This window comes from Coregonus clupeaformis, chromosome 24 (genome assembly GCF_020615455.1).
Source record: "Coregonus clupeaformis isolate EN_2021a chromosome 24, ASM2061545v1, whole genome shotgun sequence".
Lineage (NCBI taxonomy): Eukaryota > Metazoa > Chordata > Actinopteri > Salmoniformes > Salmonidae > Coregonus > Coregonus clupeaformis.
In genome coordinates, this window is record NC_059215.1 from 8,739,954 (window position 1) to 8,757,460 (window position 17,507).

General features: G+C 42.6%; 1 protein-coding gene across 1 annotated transcript in view; it reads right to left on the reverse strand.

Annotated features, from left to right (window-relative positions):
• Positions 1-4,396: 4,396 nt before the first annotated feature.
• The window catches only part of LOC121538467 (signal peptide, CUB and EGF-like domain-containing protein 3), a 17,377-nt gene continuing 4,266 nt past the window's right edge, over positions 4,397-17,507 (reverse strand). The window contains exons 3-15 of the mRNA XM_045206802.1: positions 11,423-11,545; positions 11,177-11,290; positions 10,793-10,888; positions 10,374-10,490; positions 9,883-10,044; positions 9,518-9,721; positions 9,041-9,202; positions 8,756-8,923; positions 8,490-8,651; positions 7,985-8,182; positions 7,474-7,626; positions 7,293-7,372; positions 4,397-7,146 (exon numbers count right to left, since the gene is read on the reverse strand). Of these exons, the coding sequence (XP_045062737.1) occupies positions 6,994-7,146; positions 7,293-7,372; positions 7,474-7,626; positions 7,985-8,182; positions 8,490-8,651; positions 8,756-8,923; positions 9,041-9,202; positions 9,518-9,721; positions 9,883-10,044; positions 10,374-10,490; positions 10,793-10,888; positions 11,177-11,290; positions 11,423-11,545 (1,892 nt within the window). The 3' untranslated portion in view covers positions 4,397-6,993. The remainder of the gene's footprint in view (positions 7,147-7,292; positions 7,373-7,473; positions 7,627-7,984; positions 8,183-8,489; positions 8,652-8,755; positions 8,924-9,040; positions 9,203-9,517; positions 9,722-9,882; positions 10,045-10,373; positions 10,491-10,792; positions 10,889-11,176; positions 11,291-11,422; positions 11,546-17,507) is intronic.

Genomic DNA, 17,507 nt, shown 5'->3' on the forward strand with positions numbered 1-17,507 from the left:
GCAGTCCGACGAATTTGGGTTTGGCGGATGCCAGGAGAACGCTACTTGCCTGAATGCATAGTGCCAACTGTAAAGTTTGATGGAGGAATAATGGTCTGGGGCTGTTTTTCATGGTTCGGGCTAGGCCCCTTAGTTCCAGTGAAGGGAAATCTTAACGCTACAGCATACAATGACATTCTAGATGATTCTGTGCTTCCAACTTTGAGGCAACAGTTTGGGGAAGGCCCTTTCCTGTTTCAGCATGACAATGCCGCCGTGCACAAAGCGAGGTCCATATAGAAATGGTTTGTCAAGATCGGTGTGGAAGAACTTGACTGGCCTGCACAGAGCCCTGACCACAACCCCATCGAACAGCATTGTGATGAATTGGAATGCCAACTGCGAGCCAGGCCTAAACGCTCAACATCAGTGCCCAACCTCACTAATGCTCTTGTTGCTGAATGAAAGCAAGTCCCCGCAGCAATGTTCCAAAATCTAGTGGAAAGCCTTCCCAGAAGAGTGGAGGCTGTTATAGCAGCAAAGGGGGGGACCAACTCCATATTAATGGCCATGATTTTGGAATGAGATGTTCGACAAGCAAGTGTCCACATACTTTTGGTAATGTAGTGAATGTCATGCTCTTATGAAGAACAATACACAACCCTTCAAGCTGTGTTTTCAACTGGAGAAAAAACCTGATGGTATTTTTACAGTTAGGGATGTGCCTTTATAACTTCTCCTTTCACATATCCTTGATAGCATTGTTTGAACTTCATTAACTAAAGTTCCTCTAATTCCTCAATTTTTTTGGAACCATGGCAACCAGTAAAAAAATTATCTGATTTGCAATTTGACTGACTCAGTTCAGTGTTTCAAATTAATTTGTTTGGTGTAGTGATTGGCAGTTGTAAAGGAACCAAATTATTAGGTGTACTAATGTACTACTACATAGCCTACAGTACAGTACATAGAAGCTTCAGTAGCCAGCCAGTCAGTGATAGAAATCTGAAACGTGGTTTACGTGTTTTTAGGTGTGACGCACAAAATGAAGAAGTGTAGCATTTATAATTGAATTGGCTCATTAAGGCCTAGATTTAATCAGATCAAGCATTAACCAGCGATAGCCGACACCCGCATAGTTGATGTTTTGGCAGTGACGGTGTAACAGCGTTGGAGCTATCAGATCAGTGAGCAGCTGCTCTTGATCATTGTCACGAAGCCACACCCGTCCCACTCGCGTTAGAAGTTTAGAACGAGAAAGTGTAGGCTATATAGAAATAATGACGCTCAAATTGAAAATTATGAAACAAAATAATGAGGATTTCTATCAGCCTAATCGGAGGTGTAGATTACATCTCACATTCCAGTTTTGTAAATAAGGCTGCATGGGATTTCTCTTAATGCGACTCCGTGCAGCCAATGGCAATGTCCGCTTTAGGTATTATGCCCGGAGCTGCTTGTGGACAGCTCTAACGCAGTTCCACCTCCGACACTGTCAAAACATCAGCTATGCAGATGTAGGCTAAAGCGGATCTGATTATATCGGGCCCTAAGTGTTACCAATGGCAGGACTTTCTAAACCATGTCAATTGTTTGTTTTGTAAAGAGAGAATAAACCTTGATACCCTCTGTATATGACCTCTTCAATTTATACAACACTTTTAACATTATGAGTGGGGTATAATGCTTTTAATACTATGAAATGGTTGGTCCAATGGATTTTAAGTTGTGAAAACAAAAGGTTAATTGTAGGTTAAAGACAGAATAACACATTGTTGATGCGTGCCCTTCAAAGCAGAAGTTATGTTTGTCTATTTATCTGTCAGCTGCATTGGGCTCTGCCTACTGTGACGTTAGGAGTGTCCCCAATACAGGCCCTGGTTTGTCATGTCAACACGTACGCGGTCAACATATTGGTGTCACAGCTGCAGTGTCAGCCATTTTATCTGATGACACAAAACTGGAGGAACCTGTTTTGGATTAAATTGATGCTCAAATGATTTTCTTTCAAGGGTGTGTCAGAAAGACCAGTACACAAACCTACTACACAAAATAGTCCCTGACACACCCCTTATTTTGCTCAAATTGTTTTTAAGAGATGGTTATTGTCTAGCCCCGTTTATACCTGGTGCTAACATGGGTCCTTTGTTCTGATTGTGCCCACATTTCCAGAAATGTGTTGTCTACACATGGTATTTTAAATGTGTCTGTTATCTGTCCGCTGTGTCTGCATTGTGACCAGATTTCCTGGTCCCTTCCTTTAGGCAAATTATTTCACAGCTATTCTTTCAAAATAATATGTATGTATTTATTTTAAGACACATATTGATGTAATCAGTCAATGGTGCCACCTGTCAATGATTTTAGAGAGCGGAATAATTATGATTTAAATGGTTTCTCTGTCCAGAGCTGTCTACACAATGCGTGTCTGACTAACTCTGGAGGTGGTTACGATGATCTAATCACAATCAGATCAGATCATGTGTCTTTTGATTGTCTACACCTGTCTAAAAATGCAAGTTAGAACCAGGTATAAACGGCTTCTGAGATTTCCTCCTTAGTCTCATAAACAAGAAAATGGCTACTTTGACATCAAATAATATTAGAAATTAAACTCAATTACAGTATGTTTATTTTGATGTGTTTTTTGAGCGAAACAAGCTCATAATCTTGTTTCATTTCATCTCTGTACATACTTTATTTTTATTTTTTTACAGTTGATAAAGTTACATGTACACTACTGTTCAAAAGTTTGGGGTCACTTAGAAATGTCCTTGTTTTCCATGAAAACATACATGAAATGAGTTTGAATAGGAAATATAGCTAAATGCACAGGAAATATAGTCATTGACAAGGTTAGAAATAATGATTTTTAATAGAAATAATAATTGTGTCCTTCAAACTTTGCTTTCGTCAAAGAATCCTCCATTTGCAGCAATTACAGCCTTGCAGACCTTTGGCATTCTAGTTGTCAATTTGTTGAGGTAATCTGAAGAGATTTCACCCCATGCTTCCTGAAGCACCTCCCACATTTGGATTGGCTTGATGGGCACTTCTTACGTACCATACGGTCAAGCTGCTCCCAAAACAGCTCAATAGGGTTGAGATCCGGTGACTGTGCTGGCCACTCCATTATAGACAGAATACCAGCTGACTGCTTCTTCCCTAAATAGTTATTGCATAGTTTGGAGCTGTGTTTTGGGTCATTGTCCTGTTGTAGGAGGAAATTGGCTCCAATCAAGCGCCGTCCACAGGGTATGGCATGGCGTTGCAAAATGGAGTGATAGCCTTCCTTCTTCAAGATCCCTTTTACCCTGTACAAATCTCCCACTTTACCACCACCAAAGCACCCTCAGACCATCACATTGCCTCCACCATGCTTGACAGATGGCATCAAGCACTCCTCCAGCATCTTTTTATTTGGTCTGCGTCTCACAAATGTTCTTCTTTGTGATCCGAACACCTCAAACTTCGATTAGTCTGTCCATAACACTTTTTTCCAATCTTCCTCTGTCCAGTGTCTGTGTTCTTTTGCCCATCTTTTTATTTTTATTGGCCCGTCTGAGATATGGCTTTTTCTTTGCAACTCTGCCTAGAAGGTCAGCATCCCAGAGTCGCCTCTTCACTGTTGACGTTGAGACTGGTGTTTTGCGGGTACTATTTAATGAAGCTGCCAGTTGAGGACCTGTGAGGCGTCTGTTTCTCAAACTAGACACTAATGTATTTGTCCTCTTGCTCAGTTGTGCACCAGGGCCTCCCACTCCTCTTTCTATTCTGGTTTGAGCCAGTTTGCGCTGTTCTGTGAAGGGAGTAGTACACAGCGTTGTACGAGATCTTCAGTTTCTTGGCAATTTCTCGCATGGAATAGCCTTCATTTCTCAGAACAAGAATAGACTGACGAGTTTCAGAAGAAAGTTATTTGTTTCTGGCCATTTTGAATCTGTAATCGAACCCACAATTGCTGATACTCCAGATACTCAACTAGTCTCAAGAAGGCCAGTTTGATTGCTTCTTTAATCAGCACAACAGTTTTCAGCTGTGCTAACATAATTTCAAAAGGGTTTTCTAATGATCAATTAGCCTTTTTAAAATGATAAACTTGGATTAGCAAACACAACGTGCCATTGGAACACATGACTGATGGTTGCTGATAATGGGCCTCTGTACACCTATGTAGATATTCCATTAAAAGTCAGCCGTTTCCAGCTACAATAGCCATTTACAACATTAACAATGTCTACACTGTATTTCTGATCAATTTGATGTTATTTTAATGGACAGAAAAATTGCTTTTCTTTCGAAAACAAATACATTTCTAAGTGACCCCAAACATTTGAACGGTAGTGTACGTGTGCATCTTTATGGGTTGAACACAGTAGGCGAGCATTTAGAGAACAAACGAGCGCTACAAGAAATGTAAGCACACCAATTCCATTCATTTAAAAAGACAATACAAAATCCAGACATTTTTACATGAGCAATAACAATTTTCAAGTGCAAATACCATTATCAACTCTATGATCCATCATAGCAAACTCATGTAAAAAAAAAACGAATAAAAAAACAAAACCATCTGATGTGTTCAGGCTGCAGGGACAGAGGGATGAAGAGAGGGGATGGTGAGTTGGGACGGGTGGGAGCAGTGAGCGCTATGGACTGCTGCTATTGACATCGAAAATGTTTTTTAAAAACAGGGTGGTATAAATCCTAATGGCAACTTAAAACAACCATAAATGTAGCTAGGCTTTTTGTTTTGTTTTTTACATTCAAAAGAATACAGATATGGCAGATATTCTGTGTGATGTGTATTAAACAGTTCCTTCTGACTATGTGGTCTGCATGGCTAGGCCACGCTTGTCTTACAATGTAGGAATGTGGTCAAAATCCCTTTATCTTACCCAGAAGCACCTGTGCTTCCAACTATCTAAAGGTAGTGTGCAGTAGCTTTTACTGTTTACACTGTTTATTTTCTCTTTTATTTACAACAAAAATTAAAAATAAAATAAAAACAGAATTTCCAAGGGAAATCCATATGATATTTAAGAGCAGTAGCTCTGTTTATTTTTCTTTAACAAAGGTTTTGAGTGTATTAGGATTACTTGTTGTCATTAGCTTTTACATTGACAATGCAATTGTCAGCAATAATTCAATTGTAATAGTATTGTATTGATCAACTATATTAGTTTTTCAACATTATTGTAGTGGGATGCTGAATATAAAGTAACTTCATTCACAACCCTAATCCAGTCACTAAAATGTTTTAATTAGTCCAAGAAAAGACAATGCTTTGTTATGTTTTGACAGGTTTCAACATTGTTTTTTTGTATTTCTCTGGACACAGAGAGAGGAGTAACACAATGGAGACTTCATTCATTGCAATATATAACAAAGGTAGGATGACAGGCTCTAGATCTAGTTCACAAGATAATAACTTGGCCTGCCGTGCGGGCAGTCTTTGGAAGAGCTAGTCTTATTGGGACAGAATCTGACATGGGGCATTTGGGAAAAAGGAGGCTGGTGGGGGGGGGGTCTTTGGGTTTGGGAGAGGGTGAAGAGGACATGGGCGGAAAATACTTTGGGGATCCTGTTCCAAGATAATTTAGATTAAAAAGGATTCAAACCGTGTCTATTTTTTTTCCATTATTTACAAGATTGAAAGAAAAACATTACAATCAGTTGGTAGTCCATGGATGGAGAGGCAAATGTGATGTGACTATCAACTTACATGAGGACAGGCGGTATAATTATATTTATACTTATGATGCATCTCTCTAAACACTCAACTTTCTTTTATATTAATGCAATGGACTATTAGTGTGATGCGAGGACAGAAAGGACTTGAGATTGAATAATTAAAGTGACCTTTTTAAAAGAAGCAGCAAACATATGTCCCTCAAAGACAACTCTCTCACAGAGTTGTGTCCAATAAAGACATTTTCTGTATCACAGAGCCTTGTCCTTTAATTAAGACGTCTCTCTGTCTCTCACTCACCAGTCATGGACCATAGAGACATTTCTCTGTCTCCTGTGACTCTCACAAATCTAGTTTTCTATTTCTTTTCCAAAATGTCCATCACCTTCTGGGAGAAAAATGATAAACTACTATTTATACACTTTGTTAAGTTAACTTGGATATAGAATAACAGAAAATATCTGAAGGTAGGTAACAGACAGTTATACAATCTGGACAGAAGAAAAAAACCTAGAATAACTGTTTTAACAGTAATACCTTAATAAGAAGTTGCTCTAAGAGCTCAGATATAGTAAGTCTTTGAATGTTGTGGAATGTAACTATGACATGAAACTGACAGGTCCTTCTCCTTGAGGATTGCTCATGGAGGATATAGATGTACAAAAGCTTATACATTTATCAAAACAGACTCATCCTGGCATGGTAAGAGTTAAAGCTGGAACTCAAGTGAAAGACTATATATTAAAGCACGTTTACGATAACCCTGTTCCAGCTCAAAACAAATGTGACAAACATATTGCCCTTGTAATATCCTTCTTCCTGTTTGAAATAAATGCCTCTACCATTGTCCATTTTGTCAACAAACAGACAACATGCGTCATCTGAAATACACACACATCCTTCTCATTAGGGATTGCTGTGAAAATGACAGACAAGGCCATCTATGCTATATGATAATAGAAACAAGAATGACGACAACAACAAAGAACGACACAAACATATTGGAGTCGTGATAAATATTCAGAAAGAAGAGATGAGCAAGAAAGCCTGTACTGTACTTTGACTCAAGTTGGTTGGCTTCAGAGACAGCATGGTTTTGGAGAAAATTAAAGGGTATAAAACTAAATACTGCAAAACAGATTAAGTTCGACATATGAGACTGCATAGTGAAGTGTGTCGTCAAGCCTACAGTATGAAAAAATAGAAGAAGAAAAAAAAATGTTATTTTTGTCAACTTGTTATAAGTCCTGTGAGAGTTTGGTGTTTGGCCTGTAAGAGGGGGGTGGGGTCTGGTCCTTCAGGGGCGGGGTTTGATGTGGAGACTACTTATATGGTCGCAAGAACGCAGAGACTTTGCTGCTTATGAGGCGCAAGAAGGAGCGCGGCAGCATCTCGCTGAACTCCCGAGGGGTGTACTTGAAGTAGTTGTTTGGGTGGGCCAGCACGTCGAAGAGAGTTTTAATCAGCTTTTTATCCTGATAGGAAGAAGAGAACAACACAGCCCACTTAACTGACAAGTATTCAAGTATTGAAAAGTATTTATTCAGACAATACCTGACTTGAACATGAATATGACCCACTGAGGGATGCAGTAGTATGTATCTTAGCAGCAGGCACTAACCTTTAGGATTTCTTGATGGTTTTCAGAGGAATAGAGTCTTCCATCTCTGACAATGTCCTCTACAAGCTGTTCATAATCCTCTGTGAATGCACAAAAACACGATACAATAAACACCTCAGAATCCGAAGACTTGCCCCCTCTGTTTCGTCAGTGAATGTCTGTGTGGTGGGTGAGAGTTTACCGTCATAGGTGACATAGGGGATCTGGAAGCCTCGGGCACTGTTAGCCTCGTTGGACTTGAAGTTGATCCAGAGTCTGCGGGAGCGGGCGGTGAAGGCTATAGGTCGCTCATACGTCTGACACGTCTCATAGGTTGTGATGGACGTGGCTGACCCTGGAAGAACAGACGAGAGACAGAGAAGATTGACAAAATACTTTGCACATAGGGTATGCAGGCACTCAATCTCAATCTGCTCTTATGATAATTTCCTGAACTTGAAAGCTTCTCAAGTAGACGCCTTAAAAACTAAAACCTTAAAATTGAACTATGTATAGTACAGTATTTGTTGTTTGAGAATGTTCCGTGTTTATTGAAACCTAGATCCAATCTCTATAGAGTGGATTGATATTGTGGAACACCACACTGGGTTGAGAGGAGGCTGGTGACGGGAGGACAGCTCATAATAATGGCTGGAATGTAGTGAATGGAATTATATTAAACACATGGGCTGGGTTATATGAGAGGTGCTTACAATTCTTCCTCATAACCAGTACGTCTCCACACTCGTCCTCTGAGGGCAGGAAGATCTCAGGCACCACCATGAGAATCTTGCGCTTGTTGGGTGGGTTGATGTTCCAGATGCATTCCACATTAGCTGGGTAGTTCCCAGGGTAGTTGGGCGACTCAATGTAACCTGTGAACTCACCCATCTCTCCTCCGCATTCTCGGTCTAACGTACACACACACGCATACACAATATAATACACGTTATTAGTGAATCCATCTGGAGTTTTGGAAAGAAAAAATCCATATTTCTATTTGGCTGGATAGATCAAATAAAAAATTCAATTTGTTAAGTGTGGACCAATTTCCTTTAGGGCAATTTATGCAACCTGTATTTTGAATTTAATATTAATAGAAAAGGTTTGCAAATTAAGGCTCAAGGCTACATTTTTTGAAAGTCCAAAAGGAAAAGTTTTTCTGTCAGAAAATGCATTCTGTATGCAGATAGCAGGTTTATACAATCAGGAACTTACTCTTGCACTGAGAGACACTGGTGGCACCATCAAAGTCTGTAGTGGTGTTACCAGGACAGGTGATGCAGTAGTTCTGTCTGAACTCTGTCTGGTAGCTGCCCAAAGGGCAACGAATACAGCGGTGCACCGTAGTGTTGTAGTAGTGGCCAGGGGAGCACTGAACTGCAGAGAGGAGAGGGACACACACATATTCACTCTTACAAACCAAATCTGAGGTGAAATAATATTGAATCAATGGCACAGATGTGAGGATAATATGAACTGACCTTTGACCTCACAGTCATGGAAGGAGCTGGCCCCCTCCCGCTTGGTGCTCAGCCCCCCTCCGCAGGGGAAGCACAGGGTCCGTCCCAGGTCAGGCTGGTAGGAGCCAAACAGGCATGGCTGGCATGGCTGAAACCCATCACTGGAGAAGTAGCCAGTTGGGCACTGACCTTGATGTAGACAACAGTAACAAGACACTTTCAGTCAGATAGAGAAGTACAGTACACTGTGCTACACTTCACTGAATGGATAATTAGTGCACTCTGCCATCAGGGGTGTGTATGTACCTGCGCAGGAGGAGATGTTGCGAGCCCCGGCAGGTCCATGCCCATCACTGCCTGGGCACAGGTCACAGGCCAGCTGCCCCTCCCTCTCCTGGAAGGTGCCAGGTGGGCACTGGACACAGCGCTCCTGTTCCCCATGGTAGTAAGATCCCGGCAAACATCTGACTGAGAGAATAGCCAGGGGGTCTGGTGAGAGAGCTATACAGTACAGTACACACACTGACACCAAACACTCTTGACTCCAAACTAACACACCAACATCTGGAGATGTTTTTCTATTCAGTACATGAGACTCTAAGAATACATAAGTACACACGAGTCATAAATAGTCATGAGAACTGATGTCAGCTTATGGTTTGTGTCATCACAGGGCCTTGACTGTTTATGCCATCTGTAATATAATAAAATGTTCGTACAGAGTCATGGTCTACATGGTAACTGGTGACAGAGAAAGATGGCTGCCAAACTGGTCTTTCTTACCACATCGTCCGCTGTCCTTCTCCCATCCTGGACCACAGTTCTCGTGGCCTGAGTCGACCTGGGGCAGCTTCTGGGCCACCTCGTACTCCAGCCCAGCCACACGTATCAGGAAACGCTCCTGGTTGATCGACTTCTTCAGGGCCTTGATGTATGTCTTCACCTGCTTCTCCATGCGCTGGCGCAGGCAACTCAGGTTACAGCTCCCTATGGGGGAGAAGGGACAGTACATATGACCAGATCAATCAATGAATCAATGAATTCCTTAAGCAATCAAAAAATGAATCAATCAGTCAATCACAGTGGCAAGGAGGTATATCAAAGCGGACATCTTGTAAATCTCAGTACTGGTGTCCAGACTGATTGACCTGTGGTGTCTCCTGGCTTGACCTCCGCCTCGAGCTCCAGGGTGATGCGTGTCACTTCTTTGTTGGTGGGGTTACGGGCACGACGCCCTTTGGCCTTCTTGGAGGAGTCACATTTGAGGTTGACAAACGTAACCAGGCAGTTACTGCAGGGCTGTCCACTTCCTAGGGGCACATTATTGTAAAACAACATGGTAAGTTACTGGGTGTCAACATCAATGCTTGGTCTTTTATGGGTTAGAGTTGGGGTGGTAGCATTGGTCTGTTAGCTGCATATGTTAGACAGATTACTGGCTTCATTGCACATAATCACAGTGAGGGTTACTATGTAGCAAATACACAGAGACCCACTTACCTACAAATTTGCTGTTGAATATGCACACACTGAATATGAGACATACAGAAAAAAAGAATGCACTGTAGTTGAATTGTCAGTTTTTTTGTAAGGCCATCATTACCAAGGTCTGGAATGTAGGCCAGATGTGGCCCCTCACCTGGCCCCAGCGCTCGGCCCCTGTCCTCAGCCCGGCCTGTCAGCTTGGGGTGCAGGTGGCACTTGGCATCTTTGATCTTGAAAGAGGCGGTCTGCTTCACTGGAGGGGCCCCTGTTTCTACAGGCAAACAGAGCAGTGTAGGTGGATGGGTGTAGAGAAGGATCACACTACAACAGAACCATTCAGTCCACAACAGTTGCATATATGCAGTGGCACAGATAGGAACAATATACAAACCCATTGATTCTGACCATAACCCAAACCCTAACCCTAGCTCCAGCCGCAACCCTTACCCTAACCCAAACCCTTACCCTAACCCTAGCTACAGCCGCAACCCTTACCCTAACCCAAACCCTAACCCTAGCTACATCTGCAACCTTCTACCTAAGTCCTAAGAATGTCTCTGTGGGACACTGTACCTATGCAGCTCGGAGTGCTGCTTGTGTTCAGTCTGGCTGGGGTTTTGCCTCGCAGGATGGGGATGCCACAGCTCATTGTATAGCTGCTGTCAGATTCTGCAAATGATCAAACATAGTTACAGCTTCAGTCAGAAGTCATTTAAATCAATAGCACACAATGTCTGAGATAAAAACTGTAACAATGTGTATTAACGCTGATATTTTATATGGACGTAGTCCCCTGTAGCTTAGTTGGTAGAGCATGGCGCTTGCAACGCCAGGGTTGTGGGTTCGTTTCCCATGGGGGGCCAGTATGAAAATGTATGCACTCACTAACTGTAAGTCGCTCTGGATAAGAGTGTCTGCTAAATGACTAAAATGTAAATGTAAAATGGATGTCTCTACCTGCCAGATAGTGAGCCTTGGAGGAGCAGGTGAGGGAGCAGCTCTCTTTCTTGCCTGTTTTACTGCAGGTCAGAGTGGTCTTTGGAGCTAGGCCAGGCAGACATTTCATCAGCTCTGGAAGAACACAAAAACAACATCACAATCATACACTACTCCTCAATTACACCATCCTTTCAATTACTTTGGAACCAAACCATAATGTGTGTTTCTATGTTCTGACCACCGGGTGGTGGTGTTGTTACATACCAATGCAGTCCTTCCTATTCCAGTGTAGCTTGTATCCAGGTGGACAAGTACACTCATAGCTGCCCTGAGTGTTGACACAGCCATATTTACAGCCACCGCGGTTTATACTGCACTCATCAATATCTGCAGAGGACAATGGACAGTTATGACCACTCACTGACTCACTCACTGACTCACTCACTCATTCACTCATTCACTTATTCAATCACTCACTCACCCACTCACCCACTCACTCACTCACTCACTCACTCACTCACTCACTCAGTAAACCTGGTTGCATGAGAAGAAATAGCATCAATATAACTGATCAAACATGAAAGATGAGAGAGTAATCGAAAGAAACAAAAGAGAATGTGTTCTGACAGCTGCACATGAACAGAGTTTCTGACAGCTGCACATGAACAGAGTTTCTGACAGCTGCACATGAACAGAGTTTCTGACAGCTGCACATGAACAGAGTTTCTGACAGCTGCACATGAACAGAGTTTCTGACAGCTGCACATGAACAGAGTTTCTGACAGCTGCAAATGAACAGAGTTTATGTGAGGTCAGTTCTACTGTCAGTGATCACTTCTACAAAAGATTAATGTGTGTTTTGGTAAACTGGGCTGATTTCTCATTTGAAGTCTAATCCAGGACGTGATATCACTTTGGTCGGAACTTCTCTTCCCCCCAAAGTTCTCTCTCTTTGGGAAGAAGAACACTTGGAGGGACTTTACAGAGCCAGAGAGGAGTAAATGATAATCACTTTTTCACACACATAAACCAAAACCACTCAAACCATACAGGAACCAGATGGATATTGCCTAGGAACAGACAGAAAATGACTTTATTTGTGTGATGAGGGGGACAAGGATGAGGAGGACAAGGCAAGGCGGTGTGGCTCGGGGCTGAGGATGAGGAGGACAAGGCAAGGCGGTGTGGCTCGGGGCTGAGGATGAGGAGGACAAGGCAAGGCGGTGTGGCTCGGGGCTGAGGATGAGGAGGACAAGGCAAGGCGGTGTGGCTCGGGGCTGTGCCCAGCCAGGCTTAGTGACAGAGTCACCAGGAGAGAAACACAGATAATGACAGTGTTTGATGATGTGGCCTGCTGATAGAATATTGATTAGCTTGATTATTCAGCGTGAATAAAAACAGTCTGCGAGCCTCCACTGCTCTCTCCCACGATGGAGATGATGACTTCATCAAGAGTGTTTGGCTAGGATTGTGTTGCCACAAAGCAAAGGAGATGCATCTGTCTGTCAAACTGCTTGTCTGAAGAAGTCTGACCTTCACCTTGAGAGAGAGAGAGAGAGAGAGAGAGAGAGAGAGAGAGAGAGAGAGAGAGAGAGATAGAGAGAGAGAGAGAGAGAGAGAGAGAGAGAGAGAGAGAGAGAGAGAGAGAGAGAGAGAGAGAGAGGTCCCATCCACCAAACTACCAGGTGTGAAACAGGGAAGGGACTCAGGGGGTATGCAAATTTGGTATAGAGCAGACCTAACTCACAATTAAATTAATCAAAACAGGAACATTTTACATTTGGCTAGAAATTTTAAAGGAAATGACCTCAACAGAGAAAAATGCCCTCCTGTGTGCTACCTATATCCCCCCACTAGAATCCCCATACTTTAATGAAGACAGCTTCTCCATCCTGGAGGGGGAAATCAATCATTTCCAGACCCAGAGACATGTACTAGTCTGTGGCGACCTAAATGCCATAACTGGACAAGAACCTGACACCCTCAGCACACAGGGGGACAAACACCTACCTGGAGGTGACAGCATTCCCTCCCCCATATGCCCCCCTAGGCACAACTATGACAACATAACCAACAAAAACGGGTCACAACCCCTGCAGTCTCTCAGAGCATTCACAGTCAGCCCACTGACACCCCTATCACACCACAGCAAAATCACAGTCAGCCCACTGACACCCCTATCACACCACAGCAAAATCACAGTCAGCCCACTGACATCCCTTTCACACCACAGCAAAATCACAGTCAGCCCACTGACACCCCTATCACACCACAGCAAAATCACAGTCAGCCCACTGACACCCCTATCACACCACAGCAAAATCACAGTCAGCCCACTGACACCCCTATCACACCACAGCAAAATCACAGTCAGCCCACTGACACCCCTATCACACCACAGCAAAATCACAGTCAGTCCACTGACACCCCTATCACACCACAGCAAAATCACAGTCAGTCCACTGACACCCCTATCACACCACAGAAAAATCACAGTCAGCCCACTGACACCCCTATCACACCACAGCAAAATCACAGTCAGCCCACTGACACCCCTATCACACCACAGCAAAATCACAGTCAGCCTACTGACACCCCTATCACACCACAGCAAAATCACAGTCAGCCCACTGACACCCCTATCACACCACAGCAAAATCACAGTCAGCCCACTGACACCCCTATCACACCACAGCAAAATCACAGTCTACTTGAACAGAGCAATACTCAATCATGAGGCATCAAAGCCAAAGGAATTGAATAATATTAAGAAATGCTATAGATGGAAGGAAAGTAGTGTCGAAACCTATCAAAAAACAATTAGGCTACAACAAATTCAATCCCTTTTAGACAACTTCCTGGACAAAACGTTCCACTGTAATAGTGAAGGTGTAAACTTGGCAGTAGAAAACCTAAACAGTATATTTGACCTCTCAGCTTCCCTATCAAATCTAAAAATCTCTAACAGAAAACAGAAGAAAAGTAACAACAATGACAAATGGTTTGATGAAGAATGCAAAAATCTAAGAAAGAAATTGAGAAAACTATCCAACCAAAAACATAGAGACCCAGAAAACCTGAGCCTACGCCTTCTCTATGGTGAATCACTAAAACAATACAGAAATACACTATGGAAAAAGAAGGAACAGCATGTCAGAAATCAGCTCAATGTAATTGAAGAATCCCTAGACTCTAACCACTTCTGGGAAAATTGGAAAACACTAAACAAACAACAACACGAAGAGCTATCTATCCAAAACGGAGAAACCACTTCTCCAGTCTTTTTGGCCCTATAACAAAGAACAAACAGCAAAGAGATATACATGATCAAATGCAAATCTTCAAGTCAACTATTAAAGACTACCAGAACCCACTGGATTCTCCAATTACATTGAATGAACTACAGGACAAAATACAAACCCTCCAACCCAAAAAGGCCTGTGGTGTTGATGGTACCCTCAATGAAATGATAAAATATACAGACCACAAATTCCAATTGGCTATACTAAACTCTTTAACATCATCCTCAGCTCTGGCATCTTCCCCAATATTTGGAACCAAGGACTGATCACGCCAATCCACAAAAGTGGAGACAAATTTGACTCCAATAACTACCGTGGGATATGCGTCAACAGCAACCTTGGGAAAATCCTCTGCATTATCATTAACAGCAGACTAGTTCATTTCCTCAGTGAAAACAATGTACTGAGCAAATGTCAAATTGGCTTTTTACCAAATTACCGTACGACAGACCACGTATTCACCCTGCACACCCTAATTGACAAACAAACCAAAACAAAGGCAAATTCTTCTCATGCTTTGTTGATTTCAAAAAAGCTTTTGACTCAATTTGGCATGAGGGTCTACTATACAAATTGATGGAAAGTGGCGTTGGAGGAAAAACATACGACATTATAAAATCCATGTACACAAACAACAAGTGTGTGGATAGAATTGGCAAAAAACACACACATTTCTTTCCACAGGGCCGTGGGGTGAGACAGGGATGCAGTTTAAGCCCCACCCTCTTCAACATATATATCAACGAATTGGCGAGGGCATTAGAACAGTCTGCAGCACCCACCCGGCCTCACCCTACTAGAATCTGAAGTAAAATGTCTAATGTTTGCTGATGATCTGGTGCTTCTGTCACCAACCAAGGAGGGCCTATAGCAGCACCTAGATCTTCTGCACAGATTCTGCCAGACCTTGGCCCTGACAGTAAATCTCAGTAAGACAAAAATAATGGTGTTCCAAAAAAGGTGCAGTTGCCAGGACCACAAATACAAATTCCATCTAGACACCATTGCCCTAGAGCACACAAAAATTATACATACCTCGGCCTAAACATCAGCGCCACAGGTAACTTCCACAAAGCTGTGAACGATCTGAGAGACAAGGCAAGAAGGGCCTTCTATGCCATCAAAAGGAACAACAAATTTGACATACCAATTAGGATCTGGCTAAAAATACTTAAAAAATGGCCCTTTATGGTTATGAGGTCTGTGGTCCGCTCACCAACCAAGAATTCACAAAATGGGACAAACACCAAATTGAGACTCTGCATGCAGAATTCTGCAAAAATATCCTCTGTGTACAACGAAAAACACCAAATAATGCATGCAGAACAGAATTAGACCGATACCCGCTAATTATCAAAATCCTGAAAAGAGCTGTTAAATTCTATAACCACATAAAAGGAAGCGATTCCCAAACCTTCCATAACAAAGCCATCACTTACAGAGAGATGAACTTGGAGAAGAGTCCCCTAAGCAAGCTGGTCCTGGGGCTCTGTTCACAAACACAAACAGACCCCACAGAGCCCCAGGACAACAACACAATTAGACCCAACCAAATCATGAGAAAACAAAAAGAGAATTACTTGACACATTGGAAAGAATTAACAAAAAAACAGAGCAAACTAGAATGCTATTTGGCCCTAAACAGAGAGTACACAGTGGCAGAATACCTGACCACTGTGACTGACCCAAACTTAAGGAAAGCACAGACTCAGTGAGCATAGCCTTGCTATTGAGAAAGGCTGCCGTAGGCAGACCTGGCTCTCAAGAGAAGACAGGCTACGTACACACTGCCCACAAAATGAGGTGGAAACTGAGCTGCACTTCCTAACCTCCTGCCAAATGTATGACCATATTAGAGACACACATTTCCCTCAGATTACACAGATCCACAAAGAATTTGAAAACAAACCCAATTTTGATAAACTCCCTTATCTACTGGGTGAAATACCACAGTGTGCCACCACAGCAGCAAGATTTGTGATCTGTTGCCACAAGAAAAGGGCAACCGGTGAAGAACAAACACCATTGTAAATACAACCCATATTTATGTTTATTTATTTTCCCATTTGTACTTTAACTATTTGCACATTGTGACAACACTGTACAGTGGGGAAAAAAAGTATTTAGTCAGCCACCAATTGTGCAAGTTCTCCCACTTAAAAGGATGAAAGAGGCCTGTAATTTTCATCATAGGTACACGTCAACTATGACAGACAAAATGAGAAAAAAAAATCCAGAAAATCACATTGTAGGATTTTTAATGAATTGATTTGCAAATTATGGTGGAAAATAAGTATTTGGTCAATAACAAAAGTTGCTCAATACTTTGTTATATACCCTTTGTTGGCAATGACACAGGTCAAACGTTTTCTGTAAGTCTTCACAAGGTTTTCACACACTGTTGCTGGTATTTTGGCCCATTCCTCCATGCAGATCTCCTCTAGAGCAGTGATGTTTTGGGGCTGTCGCTGGGCAACACAGACTTTCAACTCCCCTCCAAAGATTTTCTATGGGGTTGAGATCTGGAGACTGGCTAGGCCACTCCAGGACCTTGAAATGCTTCTTACGAAGCCACTCCTTCGTTGCCCAGGCGGTGTGTTTGGGATCATTGTCATGCTGAAAGACCCAGCCACATTTCATCTTCAATGCCCTTGCTGATGGAAGGAGGTTTTCACTCAAAATCTCACGATACATGGCCCCATTCATTCTTTCCTTTACACAGATCAGTCGTCCTGGTCCCTTTGCAGAAAAACAGTTTTTACCAAAAAGTTATATTTTGGTTTCATCTGACCATATGACATTCTCCCAATCCTCTTCTGGATCATCCAAATGCACTCTAGCAAACTTCAGACAGGCCTGGACATGTACTGGCTTAAGCAGGGGGACACATCTGGCACTGCAGGATTTGAGTCCCTGGCGGCGTAGTGTGTTACTGATGGTAGGCTTTGTTACTTTGGTCCCAGCTCTCTGCAGGTCATTCACTAGGTCCCCCCGTGTGGTTCTGGGATTTTTGCTCACCGTTCTTGTGATCATTTTGACCCCACGGG